Source organism: Amblyraja radiata, chromosome 1 (genome assembly GCF_010909765.2).
Source record: "Amblyraja radiata isolate CabotCenter1 chromosome 1, sAmbRad1.1.pri, whole genome shotgun sequence".
NCBI classification, from domain to species: domain Eukaryota; kingdom Metazoa; phylum Chordata; class Chondrichthyes; order Rajiformes; family Rajidae; genus Amblyraja; species Amblyraja radiata.
The window spans coordinates 10,842,963-10,866,764 of record NC_045956.1 but is presented as its reverse complement, the minus strand read 5'-3'; the positions used below and the strand labels follow the sequence as shown (position 1 = coordinate 10,866,764).

The 23,802-nt window shown below is 40.0% G+C and overlaps 1 protein-coding gene across 1 annotated transcript in view; it reads right to left on the bottom strand.

The window, feature by feature from the left end:
• The window catches only part of lrba (LPS responsive beige-like anchor protein), a 672,999-nt gene that overhangs the window by 545,784 nt on the left and 103,413 nt on the right, over positions 1–23,802 (bottom strand). Inside the window, exons 22-24 of the mRNA XM_033017677.1 lie at positions 5,681–6,745; positions 1,920–2,101; positions 1,419–1,572 (exon numbers count right to left, since the gene is read on the bottom strand). Of these exons, the coding sequence (XP_032873568.1) occupies positions 1,419–1,572; positions 1,920–2,101; positions 5,681–6,745 (1,401 nt within the window). The remainder of the gene's footprint in view (positions 1–1,418; positions 1,573–1,919; positions 2,102–5,680; positions 6,746–23,802) is intronic.

Here is a 23,802-nt window from a genome sequence, read left to right as displayed (position 1 = left end):
TTCAAAGAAGAGGTGTGTGATTTACTAGAAAAAGCTAAAAAAATTGCAAAAAATCGAGATAATAAAACAATAGAAAAGTCAAGTGAGATTAAATGTAGGGATTTAAAAGTGGATTGTAAAATCTTCTACATTGTCTACATAAAAAGACAATGATTCATAACGACGTCACCCATTCCTTCTCTCCAGAGATTCTGCCTGTCCCGCTGAATTACTCCAGCATTTTGTGATCTACCTTCGATTTAAACCAGCATCTGCAGTTCTTTCCTACACATATGATTCATGAAGAGATGGCTTACAGTCAGAAAATGCAGAATTTATAAATGGGAAAAAGAAATGGCAGGATTCTGAACTCATGGAAGATAGCACACGTAACTTCTCGAAATGTTACGATGAAAAGGAGGAATTAAAACAAATTATTATTAGTTTAAAAAGGTACAGGAGAAATTGATGGCACTGAAAGTCAGTATTCTACATTACAAAGAACAAAAGGAGGTGGCCATGAATATAATGGTTATCATCTTCCCAAATTCTGCAAATTATGGATCAATTTGCAAAAAGGAGAGAGGCAGAAAACAGACTAGTTTGCCTAACATCATCAGTAGCTGAAATGCTTGTTTATTACAAAGGATATGATAACAGGAGATTAAAAAATGTCAAATGATTTATAAAAGAATGATCATATTTGACAATTGTCCAGACTTGTTTTGACGATGCAACTGATAGAGTAAGAGGGAACCAGTGAATGGTATATTTGTATCTTCAGGCCACTTATGATAAAATCCCACAAATGCGAGGTAAAAGCACATGAGATTAGGGTAATATATGGATCAAAAAACTGATTGCCAGACAATAACGAAGGAGTAAGAATAAAGAAGGAGTAAGAATGAAGAGAATCTCAGGATAGTATCCAGTGACTTTTGCAATCCTGTGCCCCTGCTATTCACAAATTAAAATAGGTCCAGCATTAATTATCTTCTACTCTGGGGAAGAGACACGTAATCATTGTTATCAATGTGTAGTTTAGAAATTATATAATATACATATCTTAAATTTCAGGTTGTTCTTTAAATACACTTTGATCCCCAGAAGAAATGCCATAAGCACAAGGTTTTAACAACAATACTAAGCAATGTTTCACTACAATGTGCATTTTACCTCAAATATGCAAATGCATCAAATTGTTCTTAACCATGACTGTTGGCCTGAGGGGATTTTCTGAACATGATTTACAAAAAGCTGTCAAGCTGCAAAGTTTGTTTCAATATACCAAATAAGGAGGTAAAACATCAAAATAAATTGCTGCTATAAACAAAATCAGTAAAAATTACTATGCAACGCACAGAATAAAAAACGCAAAGCTACATCACTTTAGCAAACACAAAAGATATTCACTTTTTAACAGAATATTCCATACTTACTGTAGTGGATGTAGCTGCAGAAAGAAGTGGGAGAATCCCACCACAGGCCATTATGATGTTATCTACCACCTGAGAAATAAGATGAATGGTGTTGTGGACGAAGATGACGTTTTCACTGCTGTTAACAAAATCCATCACTGTTTTTGTGCTATGGCTTTTCAAGTGAAAAAGAAAGTGTAGAATTACTTTTCAGTTCATTCACATCATTTGCATGCATAACTGACAATCTATGGTACTGAAACATTTAACAAAATACAGTATTTTATAAGAACTACAAAATTGAAAAACATTCACTGTTAAAGCAATATATTATTAAGTCACTAAACAAAAATACTCAGCAACATTAGAATGTGCCTTTCTATAACTGTTGGTTAAAGTTTCTGCATATATCTCAGTTACACTTCTAAGATTCTTTGAATGCTTCTCAAAAGTAATTCTTTAGTACAACCAGGTCAGAGGAGATTTAATACATTGGTTTGATGGGCAACATGCATAACTAACCTTCTCCACATTTGTACATCTGTTTCTATGGAGAATAGCAAATCATTTAGCAAGCGTTGGTGCATTGAAGACCATTTAAATTCTGGTATGCGAAACATGGTGGCGCGCGCTGAAGGATTAGGTGCTCGGCTCTGTCCATCAGGCACAAGGCCTTGTTGACTTGCAAGCTCTGTTTGTGATATCTAGATAAAATGCAGAAAGAATAGTGCAAGATACATGTGAAAACATTTGCAGCATCATTTAATAATCTATCTTTGCTTAAATCGGAACAGATGAAAAGTGAAACAGTTTCATTTTCAGAAATAATGAGGTGCAAAAATGCACACATTTTGTCAAGAATGGCTGCAATTTTAAAATCAAAAACAAGAATAATTTTTTTTTCAAAATCCAAAATAATTTAATCCAGTGTGTTTTGTGTTGCATAGCCTTATCACCCATCTAAATAGTCAGCCATCAAGATGTAATATCAAATCAGAAAAAATACAACATTTACTTGGAGAACAGAAAGAATAACCTCCAGAAAGATGAAAATTATCAATTAAAGCCTAACACGGGGATAGGGTTCGAACAAGTAGATAATAGAACCCGATGCTTATTTTCAATTGCATCCTTTATCTCCTCAGATGTGCGCCATCACTTTAACAATTAAACATGAAAACCAGAAGGGTCTCCAAACTAATTGCCCAACACCAGCTTGGCTTTCTGCTACTCTATTCCAATATTTTAAAATAGATTGCACTTTAAGAACTATCATTCCAGCCTGTTCTTGCCCCAGTGAACAACACCTTATTGATACTTTCACACCTTGTTGGCTTGCAGTCATAATACTTCCGATATCATACGTCACCTTCAACAAGATTCTTGCCCCAAATTATCTCTATTACATCATGAACATCCAGTCTTTCTACATCTCCAGCCTCCACCAAAGTTGATATATGCCTAGTACCCATCCACCACCACCAATCCATCCATCTGGCTAAATGCTCAACTTCAGCAAATCCATTCCTAAATAATAGGCATTATAATGTTTTCCTTTTCTGATAATAAATCGTTTTCCTACCTATTTTCCAGTACCCTATTCAAATGGTAACTTGATCGCTCTCATACGAACTGAAACCTTATTCATGCTTTGCAATTTCCATCCCCTTTCTTATCATCACATGATCTCCCTCCAACTTTTTTCTCCTCGATATTTTCTCAGTGACATCTTTAAGCCGATCAATTCACATAACCTTCCCATAACGATAATTACACTCATTTCAATAGACAATAGGTGCAGGAGTAGGCTATTCAGCACTTCGAGCCAGCACCGCCATTTAATGTGATCATGGCTGATCATCCCCAATCAGTACCCCGTTCCTGCCTTCTCTCCATATCCCCTGACTTTTTAAGAGCCCTATCTAGCTCTCTCTTGAAAGCATCCAGAGAACCTGCCTCCACCTCCCTCTGAGGCAGAGAATTCCACAGACTCACAACTCACCACTCAGTATTTTATACAATTCCATCACTCATACAATTCATATCAGAAGATGTAATTTTCAGGACCAGTATATCCAATAAGTTCTCCTGCTCCCGTAACAGGGAATTTTCTAATGAATGGGCCACTGTCCAATTCTATCCTGTTTTCTGCACTTTTGACCTCAGAACAATTCCTTACACAAGGGAAGAAAATGTAATTCTCTCTTCCAACAAACCACAAACACTCCACCGAGAGAAGGATGCAATTTTCATCTACTTCCTTCAATTTAGCTTATGGTATTTTCTACTCTTGGTAGCTTGTCCTTATACTGGGAAGCCAGACATACAACATCAATTTGCCAAGTACCTTTGTTCGCTTTGCAAATACGATCTTCAGACAATTAAATTCTCCAAACCCACCTTACGCACACAACTCCCAGAACTGCTTCTCAAACATTCAGTTAAGATTCTCTGGAACAGTATCTTACGTTTCATAAAGGCTCTTTACAACTACAGAATTTAATTTCAATTTCAAGAACTCAGACCAGAATTATTGCTTCTAATCCTAAAGAATATCAGAAAATGGCCTTTTTGCGTCTATTTTCATCTTCTCAAAAAATTCATTCTTCCATCCTTCTGGAAGCATGAATCTTTTGTTTCTTTACCTTTCCAATTATCATCCCATAATCAACACTTTCCACCTTGTTCTTTCTGCTGTTCCTTCCCCGCACTTCCACCACCAATCCATCTTCCTCCAAGGGATTCTTAAAGGTTGGAACACCTCTAAGTTTTTATGTCAAGTGAACTATTTAAAACCAACTCTCTCTTCATGGTTGCAGTCCGTTACTGGTCATTGCAGGTAAAATGTATTTGTAGTTGACATTAAAATTCTAACTACTAACACCACACCACTTTCAACAATTTAAGGACATTTGTCTTTAAAGTATCTCGACCAAAACTGTTTGGGACCAGCAATTCAAGCTTGTAATACAATTAACAGATTGTAAGGATATTCAAAATGTTGAGATTTTATCCAAAAACTTTATAGTTGCAACAAAACAATAAATAACAATAGAATGCTGCTATCGAATAGAATCGAAGAAATTCCCACCCTGCTAATTTCCTACCAGGTGGTACAAAATGGTAACATACTAATAATAATAATAATAATAAATTTTATTTATGGGCGCCTTTCAAGAGTCTCAAGGACACCTTACAAAAATTTAGCAGGTAGAGGAAAAACATGTAAGGGGAATGAAATAAATAGTAGAGACATGACTAGTACACAAAGTAAAGACAGAATACAATTCAAAACACAATATGAGGCAATTAATGCACAGATGAAAAGGGAGGGGGACGTGGGGCTAAGGATAGGCAGAGGTGAAGAGATGGGTCTTGAGGCGGGACTGGAAGATGGTGAGGGACACGGAATTGCGGATCAGTTGGGGGAGGGAGTTCCAGAGCCTGGGAGCTGCCCTGAAGGCTCTGTCCCCAAAACTGCGGAGGTTGGACTTGTGGATGGAGAGGAGACCGGCTGATGTGGATCTGAGGGACCGTGAGGGTTGGTAGGGGGAGAGGAGGTCAGTGAAATATGGGGGGGGGCAGATGGTGGAGGGCTTTGTAGGTGAGGATCAGGATTTTGTAGGTGATCCGGTGGGAGATGGGAAGCCAGTGGAGTTGTTTGAGTACTGGAGTGATGTGATGCCAGGATTTGGTGTGGGTGATGAGGCGGGCGGCTGCATTCTGGACCAGTTGGAGTCGGTTCTACACTGTTCATGTAACACATGTTTAAAAAAAGGAGGGACAATTGGACGGAAAACCAAAACCAGTGCTTAATACCAAGCCAACAGTAATTTTTAAAACAATATAATTAGTAATTCATCAAACACTGCACCAACCTTCTGACTTATTCAAACAAATAAAGCTCTAGAACCTACCACTGGTATTTTCATTTTAAAACACATCATATTCTATATTATTTCTACAGCATCAGCTGATAAATGATTATTGACTAAAACATTTCTTGATCTTCAACTATTTTCTGATCTGCAGAGTAACATGTATATTAGGATTTTTGATATTAAATGGTTTCAGTTAAAACGAGTTTTTGAAAGGTGCATAGGAAAAACTCATCAAATTACACATGTGAATGCTAGATTAATTTAGCATTTATATAAAAAAGGATTTTATTTCACTCCTCCAGCTCTAATACCTATTATAATAGCGAAAAAAATATTACTTTCAGCAATGACAAAGTTAAATAAAGTTATCAATTTATCCATAATAAGAATAAAGGTTATTACCTGAGTAGATGACTTTGGTGTATTTGCTGAATCTTGACTTATACTTGATCGAAGTTCCAGCCTCTCAGTATCACTCGCAACATTAGACACATCCAATCGAGCCATTTCCTTTGAAGATGGAACTCTTAATTCTCTCGTCTTTGGGCCAGTTGTTGCCACATTTTTATCCAGAATGTCAGAGTTATGAGTGTTAGTTACCGTTGTGTGACCGCTTGCTTGTTTTAAGGAATCAGTACCCAATTGAGTTTGCAATTTTGCCACTTCTTGGCTCTCTTTGATAATTTCTTCCTGTGGTACAGTGGCACAATGATTTGAAATTGCTTCCAAAGAGCTTGCATCAACTTTGGATGTAACAGTTGAAGTAGTACCATCTTGTTCTGGAGAAGTGGCCTTAAGTTCAGGGACATTGCCCTCTTGACTACTATTTAAAGTACTCTCGTGTTGCCCATTGCTTGAAGATTCTATCTCATCAGCTTTTGAACCAGATGGCTCCACTGCAGCTTTGCTGTCTTGTTCATTTGTGGTATTTCCTGGTGCAATCTTGTCTTGGATTGATTCAGAAGGAACCAAATAAATGTCCTCAAATGAAGTTTTTATCATACCAGTTGATTTGGCAGAATTTTCTTTATCTTCCACACATTCTTCAGTTGTTTCCGTTATCTCCACTTTGGAACCTTCTGCAGCATCTGGTTTATTTGGCATCTGATCTACTTCTGCTGCAGTTTTTTCTTTTTCAGTACTGTGACATGGCTCAGTTGCGTTTTTTGTTTTGTCTGGCTGTGCCAAATTTCCCTTCTGTACCTCTATCTTTACTGTACTGGTCTCCTGGTCACTTTCAGATTGCAGTTCAAGCTTGCAAACGTCTGTTTTTTCCAGCTGCTTGTGAACATTTTCAGAAGGTGGCAAATGCTTAATCTGAAAAGTATTTTTCTTAACAGTGGCTCCTTGTGCGCTGCTGAACTCAGAGATGGAACGGATACTCGATGTTTGCTGTGCATTTTCACCTCGGCTCTGGTACTCCTCATACATCTTGGCCAAACTCTCCTTATGTATTTCATAAGTGACCTTAAAATCAATGAATATAAACTTGTTAAATATCCCACCTGTCTGACAGCAAATACTGGAGATACAAGGAACTGCAGAAGCTGGGATCTGGAACAAAAAAACAAGCTGCTGGAAGAACTTGGCAGATCAGACAGCATCTATGCAAGAAAATGGACAGTCGACCTTTCAGGTTGGGACCCTTCATCTAGACTGACCCACTAAGTTCTCCAGGCAGCTGGGTTTTTTTTTTAAACTTTTAACAGTATATAGCTTTGTCAACAAAGTATTCAAACTGGGCAAGAAATCAAAGACATTTGAGTTATAAAAACAAAAACAAATTCTGAAGCATCAGAAAACATCCTTCAGTTGCAAATCCACACTATTTGGTCTTGCAATAACTGTGTATTTTGCTGATCCAATTTCAGTGTAAACTGAAGGGGAAAAATACTCATGCTAAATTATAAAAATTGGAGAGTTATCAGTTAGTCAATGCAAAGTTGAAGGTTCAATTGATAGGACACAAATCCTCAGGGATATGACCTGATGATTCTAATTTGACAGGAACAAGAGCAGGCAATCCCAAGGACTTGTTCCAATGTTCCATTGGGTCCTGATTGATCTATTCTTCAACTCTATTTATACCATTTTCCTTGACACACATAAAAAGAGAGGAAAGTGAACTGAAAAGAAAACATAATGAGTCAACAAAGAGATATGGATAGATAAGTGTGAATGGTCAAAAATGTGGCAAATAGAATATATTGTGGGGAAATATGAAATGGTTTACTTGAACAAGAGAAATAAATATTATCTAAATGGTGAGAGACTACATCATTCCAAGATCAAATACCCCCCCCCCCCCCATGGGGAGACCCAAGTACATGTTTATCAAAAGGCTAGTATGCAGCGGTAACATATAATTACTAAAGCTAACAGAACATAACAATTTATAACTAGGAGAATTGATACAAAAAGGAGTTTATGCTTCAGCTATTGAAAATACAGTGTTGGTCTCCTTATTAATGCATTGGAAGCAGTCAAGGTTCATTAGACTTATACATGGCATGGGTGGCTTGCCTAGAACTACATCCGTGTGCAATTACACTAACGTCCAATGGCACTAACAGCGAAGTGCTTTGAGAGGTTAGTTATGACACACATCAACTTCTACCTCAACAAGTACCTGGACCCACTACAATTTGCCTATAGCCACAGCAGGTTAAAGGACAATACGATCTCTCTGATTCTACACTCTGCACAGGATCACTTGGGATAATAAAAATACAGGCTGTTGTTCATAGACTACAGCTTGGCATTCTACACTGTCATCCACTCCAAATTGGTGGCCAAGCTGATGGAATTGGGTCTCTGCGCATCCCTCTGCAACTGGATCCTCAACATCATCATCAACAGAACACAATCTGTACGAATTGGAAGCAACACTTCCTCCTTGATAATCATCAGCGCAGGAGCACTTCAAGGCTACTCATTTCATACCCATCAATGTGTAGCTGAACACATTTCCACATTATCTTCAAGATCGGCGACATTGCCACCATTGTTCGGCAAATTACAGATTATGACAAGTCAGATTATATGAGGAAGATCGATCGACTGACTGAATGGTGCAAGAATAAACTTGTTCTTGACGTCAAGGAACTGATTGTTGACCGTGGCTGAAGACAGGATTCACAAACCTGTCTTCAGCGACGGGACGGTGGTGCAGAGTGTCAAAAGCCTCAAATTCCTTGGCATGCATATCTCTGAAGATCTGTCTTGGACCCAGCACATTGACGCAATCATTAAGTAAATCCATCAATGCCTCTACTCCTTAGAAGATTGACGAGATTCGATATGTCGGCAAATACCCTCTTCAACCTCTATAGGTGTACAGTAGAGCGCATCTTGACTGGTTGCATCATGGCTTCGTTCGTCAAATCGAAAGCCCAGGAGCTAAGAACGTGCTGAACATTGCCCAGTCAATCACGGATACTGACCTCCCACCAGAGAAGGGATCTACTGGAGTCACTGCCTCAAAAAGACAGCCAGCAAAATCAGAGATCCACACCACCCTGGCCACGCTCTAATTTCACTCCTGCCATCGGGAAGAAGGTATAGAGGCCTGAAAACTGCAGCATCTAGGTTCAGGAGCAGCAGCTTCACAACAACCATCAGGCTATTAAACACTAAAACCACAAATAAGCTCCGATCTACACAGATTCGGAGACTATCTTTTTGTCCCTGCACTATTATTGTTTGTTAGTTTTTTCCTCATTTACAGTAAACCCTCGTTATAACGGAGCAAACCCTGAGGGGGGGGGGGGGGGGAGATTATGCCTGCTATTGCCGATTGTTCGCTATAACTGAGTGTAATATATGGCATTTCACCTGTAGAGACCCAATTATAAAATTTAGGCTGATCAAGAACTGCTCTGACAGAGATGCCTTTTTTCAGCTGAAACATTAAAGCAAAGCTTTAACTGCCCTAAGTTACAAAGCTCCAAATACAGCAACACAGGCAGTGGTGGCAGCAGCTGCATGGCACAGTCGAGGAAGCTCTGTGGGCCGGGGGTGGCATTGGCCACACCTGAACCATCCTTTTGGGCGGCAGTCATCCAGTTTTGTATCCTTGCTTGACAATCCAGGATAAAGAACTTTGGCTTTATACCAACTTTGCAATCTCTCGCTGTGACTTTGGACAATGTTGATGCAAGGTTATGATCTTTGATCACCTTCCTGGAGTGATGCCTACTTTGTGAATTGCTTGATATCTATTTTGTAAATTGCTTGACGAGTTTTTCTCAAATTATGATAAATGACTAGAAATGAATACCCGTAGAATGAAAAATGGCCAGCATAACTTTTTCGGAGATATTTATAGGGTTTCAGAAAAATATAAGAACAAATGCAAATGACATGGAAATTCTTCATATGAAATAATTCAAAATCAGCCCATGGTTCAATTAATTTGCACAAAGGTGTAGGTGTCACTATTTTAAGAAGCTCCCCTTTACAATAGAGATGAGAGAAAACAATTTTCACAGATGTGTGTGTGTCCTTTCTTCTTCAAAGTGTGGAATCTTTGCATATTTTTATGTCAAAGCGAAATATATAAGCAAAGTGCAAAAGGTTACTATAGGGAGGCAGAAATGGGGAACTGAAGTTACAACAGAACAGCTATGATATTACTAAATGGAGAAGCAGACTTAAGGTGCCAGTTACCCTTCTTCTTACCCCAAATCTGTATTTACCCTAATGGAACTGCAATCTATTGATTGAGATTTAGAAATATCAATTGACAACTTTTGGGGAGCTAGTTCCAGATTTCTATTACCCTACATTTGAAAGTACTTCTTGATTCAACTCTTGGGTCTAATTTTATGATTTCAGCTCTATCACTAAGAAATAAAACAGGTAAAATTTTCTCAGTCTTTTTGCACAACACCCAAAAAAATCTCTGAAAAAACACCAACAACTTTGAAGTTTGTTCAGAAATTTTGAAATTGTTCTTCGCTTTTCAAAATTATTTAGAGAGCTATTAAGCACTGGCAATTAAAACATTCGCTGTATCATAATCTTAACAGTGCTTAAGCATCTATTAAAATGATATACATTTTATCCTTAGGCACAATCCTTTTTGCACATTGGCTTAGACCTGCTGCCTTACAACGCCAGAGACCCGGGTTCAGTCCCAACTAAGGATGCTATCCGTACAGAGTTTGTACATTCTCCCTGTGACCGTGTGGATTTTCTCTGGGTTCTTCGGTTTCATCCCATACTCCAAAGACGTACAGGTTTGTAGGTTAATTGGCTTCGATAAAAATTAGAAATTGTCTCCAGTGTGTAGGATTGAGTTATCGAATGGGGTGATTGCTGGGCTCAAGGCCCTGTTTTAGCGCTGTATATGTAAAGTCCAAAGGAAAGTCGAAATCCAAATTCAGTTTGGGGAAAAGAAATACACTATCAGGTCTAAGCCCAGCTTATGAGTAAAATCTCTTTTTATGAAGTAATTAAAGTAAACAATGATTGACAACATAGCTGACAATTAACTGTGTTACTTAAATTTGAATGTCGCAATTTCATTTAAATTTTATTAAACACATTTTGATAAATAGAAATTTCCCTTCTGATTGAAAAATATTTTTTTAAATCAAAAAGTATTTTAACTGAAGAGTAAATTTCATTTGATCTATGGAATCCCAAGATTTAAAAAACCCCCTAACAAACTCTATTACTCTAACAAACTTCTACAGATGTCAGATGTACTGTAGAATGCATCCTGATCGGTTGCATCATGACCAAGTGCAATAATTCCAATGCACAGGAATGCAAAATCAGAGTGTGGTCGATACACCTAGCCCATCACAGGCACAACCCTTCCCAATATTGAAAAGTGTTGCCTCAAGAAGGCAGCATCTATCATCCCTACAATTTGGGCCATGCCCTCTTTTTCAATGCTACCATTAGGCAGGAGCCTGAGTTTCCACATCGCCAGGAACAGCCACTTTCCTTCAACCATTATTTAGTTGAGCCGACCTGAACAATCCTAATCCTACCTCAGCAATGGAACACTACGGACCCCTTTTACACTACCATGGACATTCCTCTTTTTTTTTTTACACAAATATTTCATTTTACATAAAAGTTTTATTTCCAGTCTTTTTCTTTTCATTGTCTAGTCCAATTCTATGTACAATTTATGGATAATTTATATCCTGTGCCTTGTCTTAGTCTCCGTGCCTGCGATGCTGCTCAAAGCTAGCTTTTCATTGTATTTGCACCTCATTGTACTTGTCCAAAAGACAATAAACTCAACTTGAACAGCAGTAAAGCCCAAAGTGTTCAATAATGAACAGATATTTCACAGCACCACCCCTTGGAACAACAAGTCATTACAAGCTTTCAATAAATTCACGCCTAATGTATGTAACTGAATTATACAATCAGCAACAGCAGAAATTAAAAACTGCTGATACTGATTGCAAATATGACAGTGAATTCATATTTTAAAAGGGTACAAGAATGCAGAGAAAAATCAGGGCCCCTCAGCAGAAATAAATAAATCAGTGGCCCACCCTCAGACATATTACAATAACAAGTTACTATGATTTATTTTGAATAATACAGCTGACAAAAAATATATATATATATATTAAGTACACACACTTGTTATCATGTGGATCTACTACCGAAAAAGCATTTGGATTCCGAATTACTGGAGCTATATACTATGACCCAAATGGAATTAAACAAATACAAAGAAAGATGAAGTCTACTTGACAGAATAGTGTTTTCATCTTGCTAAAGCTCGTCTGTTTTTAACCACCTAAAAGTTGAGTAGAGCAGGAAATACTCGTACTCAAGTCTCACTGCAAGACACAACATACAGACTTGGAAATTAGCACTGTTGAGTCTAAATACTGGAACTCCATTCTTAACTACACTGTGTTACTAACTGCACCACTCGAATTGTAATACTTAAAGTGCGGTTCACCTTCGAAGACTGAAAGTTATTCATAAAATATCATAACAGAAAATTTTCGATTACGAGTTAGAAATACCAAACACTGACATTTTCAAATGTTAAACATGCATACAATGTATATACAACTTTCAATTGGAAAGCGTATTTAATTGAAAATGTATATACAACTTTCAATTGGAAATTCATAACGGAGCTGCCGACTGTGAGTGAATCCCCGTTCCAGCGCAGGTTTGCAGAAACAGCAGGTACAGTAAGTACAGTAGCTGGAAACTACGGGGAGGCCTCCATTGTGTCCAGAAAAGTGGCCGACGGGCAGGACCTCAAGTCAGACTGAAGCGCAGGGGACTTCGACCCCCCCCTCTCCCTACAATCCTACTGGCCAACGTACAGTCACTAGAGAACAAAGTGGAGGACTTAAGAGCAAGGCTGCTTTGTCAAAAGGAGCTGAGAGAATGCTCTGCGTTCTGTTTCACAGAGACATGGCTCACACCCAACTCCCCAGACTCAGCAGTCTAGCCTGATGGTTTCTCTATCCATCGTATGGACCATGCACTGGCATCTGGGAAAGGGAGAGGAGGGGACGTCTGCCTAATGGTCAACTCTGCGTGGTGCTCAGACGAGGAACACATGGCTGTGAAGTGCCATCCCTACTACCAACCAAGGGAATTCACCTCCATCATCCTGACCGCGGTCTACATCCCTCCCCAGGCTGATGTCCATCTGGCACTGTGGGAGCTGCACGCCGTGGTCAATAAGCACCAGACGGCTTACCCAGAGGCATTTGCCACCATAGCCGGGGATTTTAACAAAGCCAACCTTAAGAAATCACTCCCTAACTTCCACCAAGATGTCTCCTGCAGCACCAGAGGACCATACACCCTCGACCACTGCTACACCACCATTAAGGATGCCTATCGTTCTATCCCTCGCCCTCACTTTGGTAAATCCGACCATACCACGGTGCTGCTTCTTCCCGCCTACAGGCAGCAATTGAAGAGCGCACTCCCTGAGATGAGGACAGTACAGAGCTGGTCGGGGGGGGCAGAGGAACAACTCCAGGACTGTTTGGAATCTGCAGACTGGGCAATGTTCAGGGACTCGGCAACGGACCTGAACGAATAAGCCACAGTCGTTGCAGACTTCATAAAGAAATGTGTGGAGGACTGCATCTCAACAAAAACCTTCCGAGTGTTTCCCAATCAGAAGCCTCTGATGAACTATGAGATCCGCACTCTTCTGAAGACCAGACACTGGGCATTCGCGTCCAATGATACAGTGGCCTACAAGAAGTCCAGATACAACCTTGGTAAGGCCATCAAAAAGGCCAAAAGGGACTTCTGCTCCAAACTGGAGGATGAGACGGATGTTCGGCAACTGTGGCGGGCTTGAATGCCATCACTTCCTACAAGGCGAAATCAGGAGGCAGCTCAAATGTCAGCGAAGTATCACTCCCTGACGAGCTCAACACGTTCTACGCACGCTTTGACAGGGAGAATACTGATGTGCCTTTGCGAGCCCTCATTCGCTGTGATGGTATTTCGGTCACAGTCACAGAGGTCGACGTCAGAAAATCCTTCAGAGGCGTGAACCCTCGAAAAGCGCCTGGACCTGATGGTATACCCTGTCGTGTTCTGAAAACCTGTGTGGATCAACAGGCTGGAGTTTTTAGGGCACATTTTCAACGTCTCACTTCTGAGGTCTGAGGTTCCCACCTGCTTTAAAACGGCATCAATAATACTGGTGCCCAAGAAGAGCAAGGTGACATGCCTCAATGACTTTCGACCAGTGGCACTAACGTCTGTGGTGATGAAGTCCTTCGAGAGGCTGATCATGGCGCAAATCAACTCATACCGCGACAAAAACCTGGACCCACTGCAGTTCACTTACCGCCACAACAGATCAACAGTGGATGTGATCTCGCTGGCTCTCCACTCCACTCTGGACCACTTGGACAACAAAAACTCATATGTCAGGTTGTTATTCATTGACTACAGCTCGTAATTTAACACAATCATCCCCTCCAAGCTGGTTACCAAGCTCTCAGAACTGGGTCTCTGCGCATCCCTCTGCAATTGGATCCTCGACTTCCTCATTCACAGACCAGTCTGTTCGTATTGGTGGAAATGTGTCAGTCTCGATAACAATCAGCACGGGAGCACCTCAAGGCTGCGTGCTCAGCCCCCTGCTGTACTCACACTATACTCATGACTGCGTAGCCCGTCATAGTGCAAACTCCATCATCAAGTTCGCCGACGACACCACTGTTGTGGCACGTTTCACTAATGGGGACGTCAGAGTATAGAAGTGAGATTGACCGATTGACCCGTTGATTATATGAACGGGTCGACGGTGGAAAGGGTCAAGAGCTTCAAGTTCCTGTGCATATTTCCGAAGATTTCTCCTGGTCCGAGAACACATATAAAGAAAGCACATCAGCGCCTCTACTTCCTGAGAAGATTACGGAGAGTCGGTATGTCAAGGAGGATTCTCTCGAACTTCTACAGGTGCACAGTAGAGAGCATCCTGACCGGTTGCATCGTGGCTTGGTTCGGCAACTTGTGCGCCCAGGAGCGGAAAAGACTGCAAAAAGTTGTAAATACTGCCCAGTCCATCATCGGCTCTGACCTCCCTACCATCGAGGGGATCTACCACAGTCGCTGCCTCAAAAAGGCTGGCAGCATCATCAAGGACCCACACCATCCTGGCCACACACTCTTCTCTCTGCTGCCTTCAGGTAGAAGGTACAGGAGCCTGAAATCTGCAACATCCAGGTTCAGGAACAGCTGCTTCCCCACAGCCATCAGACTATTAAACTCAACTCAAACAAAAATCTGCTTTAATAGCCTATTGCACTTTATATGCTTAATGGATACACTGATCTGTTCTGTATTTATTTATGCCTACTATATTCTGTTGTGCAGAAGCAAAGCAAGAATTTTGTTGTCCTATCTGGGACACATGACAATAAACTCTCTTGAATCTTGAATTTCCAAATTAGCGTCATTTAAAATAGGTTTGCATCCTCCTCTTCCAGAATCAGATTGTTACTTTTTTTTTTTTTAATTCCTTACAATAGTAATCAGGCTGATTAAAACAATATTTTATTAAAACAAACAAGTAACTAGTTCAGACAACTATTTCTTCACATCAACAACAATGCATAAGTAAAGAAAATCAAAAATGACCATGACAAAAGCAGAATATTTTCAGCATGGGCAATGAGTTTATACTTAATGAATCTAAACAGTCCCCATGTAAGTTACCCATCAATAACAATTGAGTCTATGGAACAAATATTTAACTTGTTTGTATTTCCCCCTCATTTTCCTGGAGGGTTTACAATTAAACAGATGATAATTAATTGGCAGATATTGTTCCAAATTAGCCAGCTACATGGGCAGTCATTAATCTTCACCCAACCATACATTGATTGCTAATCCATAACTTGTTGCGCAGCAGTGATTTGTAAATGTACAAGCAAAATAAATTACCACACTAACAACATAAAATGTCTGGTACTCTACGAGTCCTAACATTCAACATCACTTGACTTCAAATACTTACTTATCAAATAGGTTTTGGTTTTTAAAATAAGTCTTGAGAGTGTTTGGCAAAAGTGTCGCCTAGTCTACCCAACATTACTCGGGAGCGCCAAATATAATAGAGGTTGGAAGAGGTGCAAGTGAACCTCTGTCACACCTGAAAGGGTTGCTATGGTCCCTGGACAGTCGTGACAGAAGAGGTGTAGGAACATGTGTTACATCTCTTATGGTAGCAGGGGAAAGTACCAGGGGTGGGGACGGGTTTGGTGGGAAAGGATGAGCGAACCAAGGGGATGTGGAGTGAGTGGCCTCTGTAGAAAGCTAAAAGAGCTGGAGACAGGAAGATATGCCTGGCCGTGGGATCGTACTGAAGCAAGCAGAAATGTCAAAAACTGATGCGCTAGATGTGGAGACTGGTGGGATCCAACCCGCTCCATCCCCAGACACTTTCTGTGCACTTATTCCAACCTCGGTGTGGCTTCATTTACAAATACGAGACCAAGCTGAGACTAGGCAAACATTTTGCCAAACACTTGCCCTCTGTTCATCAAGGCTTGCCTGATCTCCCGTCCGCAAATCTTTTTAACTCACCCTTCCCCTTCCCCTTCCCATACCCATACCAACCATTCTACGCCTTGGCCTCCTCCATAGCCAGAGTGAGACCACACATAAACAGAAAGAACACCATGTCATATTCCACCTGGATAGCTTACAACCCAATGGTATGCACACTGAATGATCTCATTTCAACTAATAATCCCCTATCCTTCCTCTCTACCCTACCATGATGCAAGCAATTTTCTCCCTCCATCTCCCACTGCTCTAGGCACTCTGCTCCTTTCCTCTCCTCTGCACGCTCATTTCCAATCCCCAAGGCCCGTAGTTTTCTATCATCTCCTGGTCTTTCCCCTCTGCGTCCCCTTCCATCTATATCCCTCCTTGTGGTTTTGCATTTCACTCCTCTTCTTTCCTTATCTGACACTCATTTGTCTTCTCTTCAGCTTTAGCCTTTGTCGCATGATCCACCCATCTACCAATCACCACCCCCTTACCTGTAGCCACCTATTGCTTGTGTAGGAAGGAACTGCACATGCTGCTTTAAACCAAAGATAGACAAAAAATGCTGGAGTAACTCAGCGAGACAGACAGCATCTCTGGAGAGAAGGAATGGGTGATGTTTTGGGTTGAAACCCTTCTTCAGGTCTTAAACCTTCCTTGGCCAAGAAAATGTAATATGTGTGCACTGAACGCTTCAAATACATCTCATCATTAAATATTTAAAAATAAAAATTATGATAATGTAATTGCAAATTCATCTTGGATATGTTCAAATCCTTATTTCGTGCTTTGTAAACTATTATAAAAATGTGCTGTTTAATTCCTGGATGAATGTCATGCACTAACATGATTTAGGAAATATAAAATCATTTGATCTGCAGTTCAAATATAACATTGTATTGTGTGATGTAACTAGCAAGGTTTTCCAATCAGCTGCAAACCACCTGTGCTCACCAGTGACTTTTCCATGGTTCCGCAGTGGGAACTTTCTGAAAGAAACAACCTGATCTTCAGTGGCAGCAACACCTTCTGAGACTTAAATAGTGTCAGGGTGAGATGAGGTGAAGAGTTTCCAAACAAAACTGCTTATAAAAATCGACAGGCAGAGATCCCCTCCCCCCATCAATGCTAATCTATACATTAACGTTAAGCTGTGAAGTACTTCTTTCATATTTCATTCCTGAATGTTACGGCTTTAATTAAATGATTAGGACTCCTTGTTCTCAGTCTCCTCCACAGCAGGAAACAGTTTTTATATTCACTTTATCAAATAATTTAATGATCTTTGAAAAGTATTTTGCAAATGAATACTAAAAGCCAAGTATGGTCAATATGCGTATTTTCCAATTATATTTCTTAAGTTCTAATGTCATTCTGACAAATGTTTTAAATTTAGATTTTAATATTAAAGCTTTTAATTATTAGTGACTTTAGTGCATTGTCCATTCAGGTTAATTGTCCTAATATTAAGGTTTACAAAGGTATTACATCATGCAAGGTCCCAATGTTGAAAATACAATTTAAAATGTTAAATAGTAATTACACTATCACATCCAAAGGTGCTGCTAGAGAAGCAACAGGGTGCTGCTAGAGAAGCAACAGGATAACACACTATTTTTCAAAATCTTTACATGCTGACTGCGGGAAATTGTATAGAAAAGGGGGATAGTGCAGAAATGTCAAGAGAGCCACCATGCATTAATGAGTGTGATGTAGCTGTGGGAGGAATAGAATACAGTGACAAACAGCTTAGCTGCTCCAAAAGTGGCAGGAAATCTATCAAACTGTACAATAAAATTGCAATTATGTTTCTTTGGCTATTGAAAGAAAATTCACAGATCTTCATGTTTAACATTGAAAACGTTCCAAATTATTTGACCAGTCTTCTTTCAGGGTTTAGTCTTTTCGATCAGAAACGTAGCAGAAGTAAAAGAAAGCACAAACTAAGTAATTGTATCACTGAAACGGTTTAGTTACATTAAGTTGGTAACCAAACCAAACAACATTTTCAAACAAGATACACTGCAGATGAAGGAAATAACCTTATCAGAAATATGATTAGTCCCAACGGTCAGCTAGATCATATGTTTAAAATAAGTCCTTTCCTGTTAATTATACTTGTAATTGCTTGATTTTTTTTAAATAATCAAGCAGTTGAAGCAAAGCACAGGGCCATTTTTCTCAGCACATTTTTATGCCAAATTAACAAATATTTCAAAGGACATTGCACAAGCTGTTTCTTCCCCTATCCCTCCCCAATTTCCCCACAATTTGGAATACAAAAGTAAAAATCAAGAGTCAAGAGTGTTTTATTGTCATATGTTCCAGATAGAACAATGAAATTCTTACTTGCTGCAGCACAACAGAATATGTAATCGTAATTTATATTATTATGAAACTGATCTTGGATGTTTATGTACTTGTTTGTGCCGTTTGTTTGATTCTCTTTTTCTTTGATTCACATCTCCTCGAAAACCCCACGCGCTAATGGTGAAATTTTTTACATATTCCGGTAGAGGTTTACCTCATGGTCTCAAAAATCGCCTCATCTGAAAATTTGATTCATTATTTACTGAGTTTTTTACTAAAATTGTTCACCAATCCGAGATATTTTAAAATCTAACGAGCTGAAGCGAGCTGATGATGTCACAATGGCAATATAATATCAAGGGGGCAGTTAGCGTGTGTGTGCGGGATGTAGTTAGTGTGTGTGTGTATGGATGTGGTTCGTGTGTGTGCCGCATGCCCCCCCCCCCCCACGCGTTGAGGGGACGGGACCCCTTGGTCTAGTAAATAATATAACAAAAACTCAGGGGAAAAAACCCAATAACAGTGGAATAATAATAATAATAATAAATAAGTCTATTTAGTTCATAGCTTATGAGGTTGTAGTGTTTAATAGCCTGATGGCTGTAGGGAAGAAGCTGTTCCTGAATCTGGACGTTACAGTTCTCAGGCTCCTGTACCTTCTTCTCGATGGCAGTGGTGAGATGTGTGTGGCCAGGATGGTGTAGGTATTTGATGATGTTGGCTGCCTTTTTGAGGCAGCGACTACGATAGATCCCTTCAATGGTGGGGAGGTCGGTGCCGGTGATGGCTTGGGCAACGTTTACAACTTTATGCAGTCTTTTCCGCTCCTGAACGTTCAAGTTGCCAAACCAAGCCACGATGCAGCCAGTCAGTATGCTCTCTACTGTGCACCTGGAGAAATTCAAGAGAATCCTCTTTGCAATACCAATTCTCCGTAATCTTCTCAGGAAGTAGAGGCGCTGATGCTCTTTCTTTATGATTGCATCAGTGTGCAGAGTCCAGGAAAGATCGTCGAAAATATGCACGCCCAGGAATTTGAAGTTTTTGACTCTCTCCACCATTGCCTTTTGATGTAAACAGGATGTGGGTCCTCAACCTTCCTCTTCCAAAGTCCACAATCAGTTCTTTGTTTTGCTGATATTGGGAGCCAGGTTGTTGTGCTGTCACATATGGTCAGTCGGTCAATCTCACTTCTATACTCTGACTCATCACCATCTATAATTCGTTCCTCAATGATGGTGTCGTCAGCAAACTTGAAAATGGAATTCGCACTATGTCCAGCTACACAGTCATGAGTATAGAGTGAGTAGAGTTTATAAGGTGCTGGTCAGACTAACAGTTGGAATATTGTGAGCAGTTTTGGGCTCCATGTCTGACGAAGGATGTGCTGGTATTGGAGAGCCTGGGGATGATTAGGTTAACGTATGAGGAGCGTTTGATGGCTCTGTGCCTCTAACCGCAGGAGTATAGAAGGATAAAGGGGAAGGGGGGGGATCTGTGGGATTCATTGCCACAGACGGCGATGGAGGCCAAGTTATTGGGTATTTTTAAAACAGAGATTGATAGGTTCTTGATTAGTAAGGAGTTGGGTGTTAAAGGTTACAGGGAGAAGGCTGGGGAATGGGGTTCAGAGGGGAAAATAGGTCAGCCATGATCGAATGGTAGAGCTGAATGTCTGATTCTGCTCCTATGTTAAGGAACTTATAACGTTTCCAAGTCTGGCCTACATGCAATTCCAGAAATGCCACTAGGTTAATCACTAATTGTGGAATGTTGGTCTTACCTGATAGAGAGTGCAGCAGTTTTACAAGACCGATGTATAGAACGACCGGACTAATGTTGTGACTGGATTAGATTTATATTTATTTGAATTTAGAAGAATGAGACAAAGGCTCAGAAATCTACAATGTTTTAACAGGACTAGACGGATGAGGAAGCATGAGGTAGGAAAAGCATTCACCATGGCACATGTGAATGCTTGAATACATGTTGCAGTCTAAAGATATGGGATTAACTATGTAGGATTGAGATAAAGAGAAATGTATTCAACTGGCATGGTGAACATGTGAAATGATCTATCACATGAAGTAATTGAAGCCAAATAATTAATATATTCAAGGGGGGGTCACAGAATATAGGGAGGAAACAGGAACAGGATACTGAATTTGGATGATCAACATTGATCATGTTCGTGCAGGTTCAACAGACGGAATAGTCCACTCCTGCTCCTCAATATTAATGTTTCAATGTTAATTCCATCCACTTACCCAGACTCTATTTCACTCAACATTCTTAGCTAGTATAATCATTAATCTCTATTATTAAAATTATATGTTTCACAAGTTCTTAACTAATTTATACGAGAGATATTTGCACTTCTACCACTGTGTATTATCTCATATATCCTGAATACCTGGCTCTGATTTTCTTACTTGCCATGTACTGGAATAGCAAAAGTTTCTGACCATCTGTCCTATTAATTCCCTTCACAATCCAAACAAAAAAAAAATCACTTTCTATATTCAAGAGAATCCACACCTGTGCATTTGTTCCAATTCCATCGAGTGCATCAAGTGGGACCTGTGAGATAATATACTTAAGAAGTGTAAATGTGGCAGGAGAATTTAAAATATGCCAGGATGCTCAAAGGTGCAGGGAAAGAGAGGAGTATTGGAATGCTTTTCGAAGCAGAAAGGTAAATAGAATGATAAGGGCAACATGCAGGCAGAAAGTTTAAAAGCAGAGTTCACATTGAAACTGTGCAGTCTTAGCTAGATCATAATGTTCAGAATGCTGGTCAATACATTACAAGAATCAAGTGATAGCACGAGAGGAGATGTAAAGTTATAATCATGCAAGTTTTAACAGAACTGGAAACATTTTGTTAGTATGAAAAAAATGTCTATCGGACCGTTTACTTAAGGATCAAAGGTTGAATAAGAATTTAATTGAGGTGCATAAAATTATGAAAGGCATAAACACGTGATAGGAAGAAACAATCTTCCTTGTGAAAGAGGTCAATAACCATTCTTTTAAGGTAATGGCAGAAGGATTGGAGGAGAGGATTAGTAGAAGTCATTGCACCAAGCATGTACTCATGGTCGGGAACTCACTACCTGAAAAGATAGAAGCATAAACATTCATCACACTAAACAAGTACCTAAAAGTGCACTTAGTGTGTTTGAAGCCACAAAAACTATAATCCAAAATCTGGCAGTCCAAATAGATTGATAACAGGAATAGACTGGATATTTTGAATAACTCTATCCAGCTGTGAAGGACACGGGGTTCCTATAAATTTCTGGTATTCTATGAAGGAACACTTCAGCTGTGCTTAAAGAAAGGTAACTTTGAAGGTATGAGACGTGAATTGGCCAAGATAGATTGGCAATTTATTCTTAAAGGGTTGACGGCGGATATGCAATGGAAGGCATTTAAAGACTGCATGGATGAACTACAACAATTGTTCATCCCAGTTTGGCAAAAGAATAAATCAGGGAAGGTAGTGCATCCATGGATAACAAGGGAAATCAGGGATGATATCAAAACAAAAGATGAAGCATACAAGTTAGCCAGAAAAAGCAGCCTACCAGAGGACTGGGAGAAATTCAGAGTCCAGCAGAGGAGGACAAAGGGCTTAATTGGGAAAGGGAAAATAGATTATGAAAGAAAACTGGCAGGGAACATAAAAACTGACTGCAAAAGATTTTATAGATATGTGAAGAGAAAAAGATTAGTTAAAACAAATGTAGGTCCCTTGCAATCAGTAACAGGTGAATGGAGAACAAGGACATGGCAGACCAATTGAATAACTACTTTGATTCTGTCTTCACAAAGGAAGACATAAATAAACTGCCGGAAATAGCAGGGGACCGGGGGTCAAATGAGATGGAGGAACTGAGTGAAATCCAGGTTAGTCGGGAAGTGGTGTTAGGTAAATTGAATGGATTAAAGGCCGATAAATCCCCAGGGCCAGATAGGCTGCATCCCAGAGTACTTAAGGAAGTAGCCCCAGAAATAGTGGATGCATTAGTGATAATTTTTCAAAATTCTGGAGTAGTTCCTGAGGATTGGAGGGTAGCTAATGTAACCCCACTTTTTAACAAGGGAGGGAGAGAGAAAACAGGGAATTACAGACCAGTTAGTGTAACATCGGGAGTGGGGGGAAATGCTAGAGTCAGTTATTAAAGATGGGGTAGCAGCACATTTGGAAAGTGGTGAAATCATTGGACAAAGTCAGCATGGATTTATGAAAGGTAAATCATGTCTGACGAATCTTATAGAATTTTTCGAAGATGTAACTAGTAGAGTGGATAAGGGAGAACCAGTGGATGTGTTCTGGACTTTCAGAAGGCTTTCGACAAGGTCCCACATAAGAGATTAGTATGCAAACTTAAAGCACACGGTATTGGGTGTTCAGTATTGATGTGGATGGCTGGCAGACAGGAAGCAAAGAGTAGGAGTAAACGGATCCTTTTCAGAATGGCGGGCAGTGACTAGTGGGGTACCGCAAGGCTCAGTGCTGGGAACCCAGCTATTTACAATATATATTAATGATTTGGACGAGGGAATTGAATGCAACATCTCCAAGTTTGCGAATGACACAAAGCTGGGGCAGTGTTAGCTGTGAGGAGGATGCTAGGAGGCTGCAAGGTGACTTTGATAGGTTGGGTTAGTGGGTAAATGCATGGCAGATGCAGTATAATGTGGATAAATGTGAGGTTATCCACTTTGGTGGCAAGAACAGGAAAGTAGACTATTATCTGAATGGTGGCCGATTAGGAAAAGGGGAGATGCAACGAGACCTGGGTGTCATGGTACACCAGTCATTGAAAGTAGGCATGCAGGTGCAGCAGGCAGTGAAGAAAGCGAATGGTATGTTAGCATTCACAGCAAAAGGATTTGAGTATAGGAGCAGGGAGGTTCTGCTGCAGTTGTATAGGGCCTTGGTGAGACCACACCTGGAGTATTGTGTACAGTTTTGGTCTCCTAATCTGAGGAAATACATTCTTGCCATAGAGAAGGATCACCAGACTGATTCCTGGGATGGCAGGAGTTTCATATGAAGAAAGACTGGATAGACTCGGCTTGTACTCGCTAGAATTTAGAAGATTGAGGGGGGATCTTATAGAAACGTACAAAATTCTTAAGGGGTTGGACAGGCTAGATGCAGGAAGATTGTT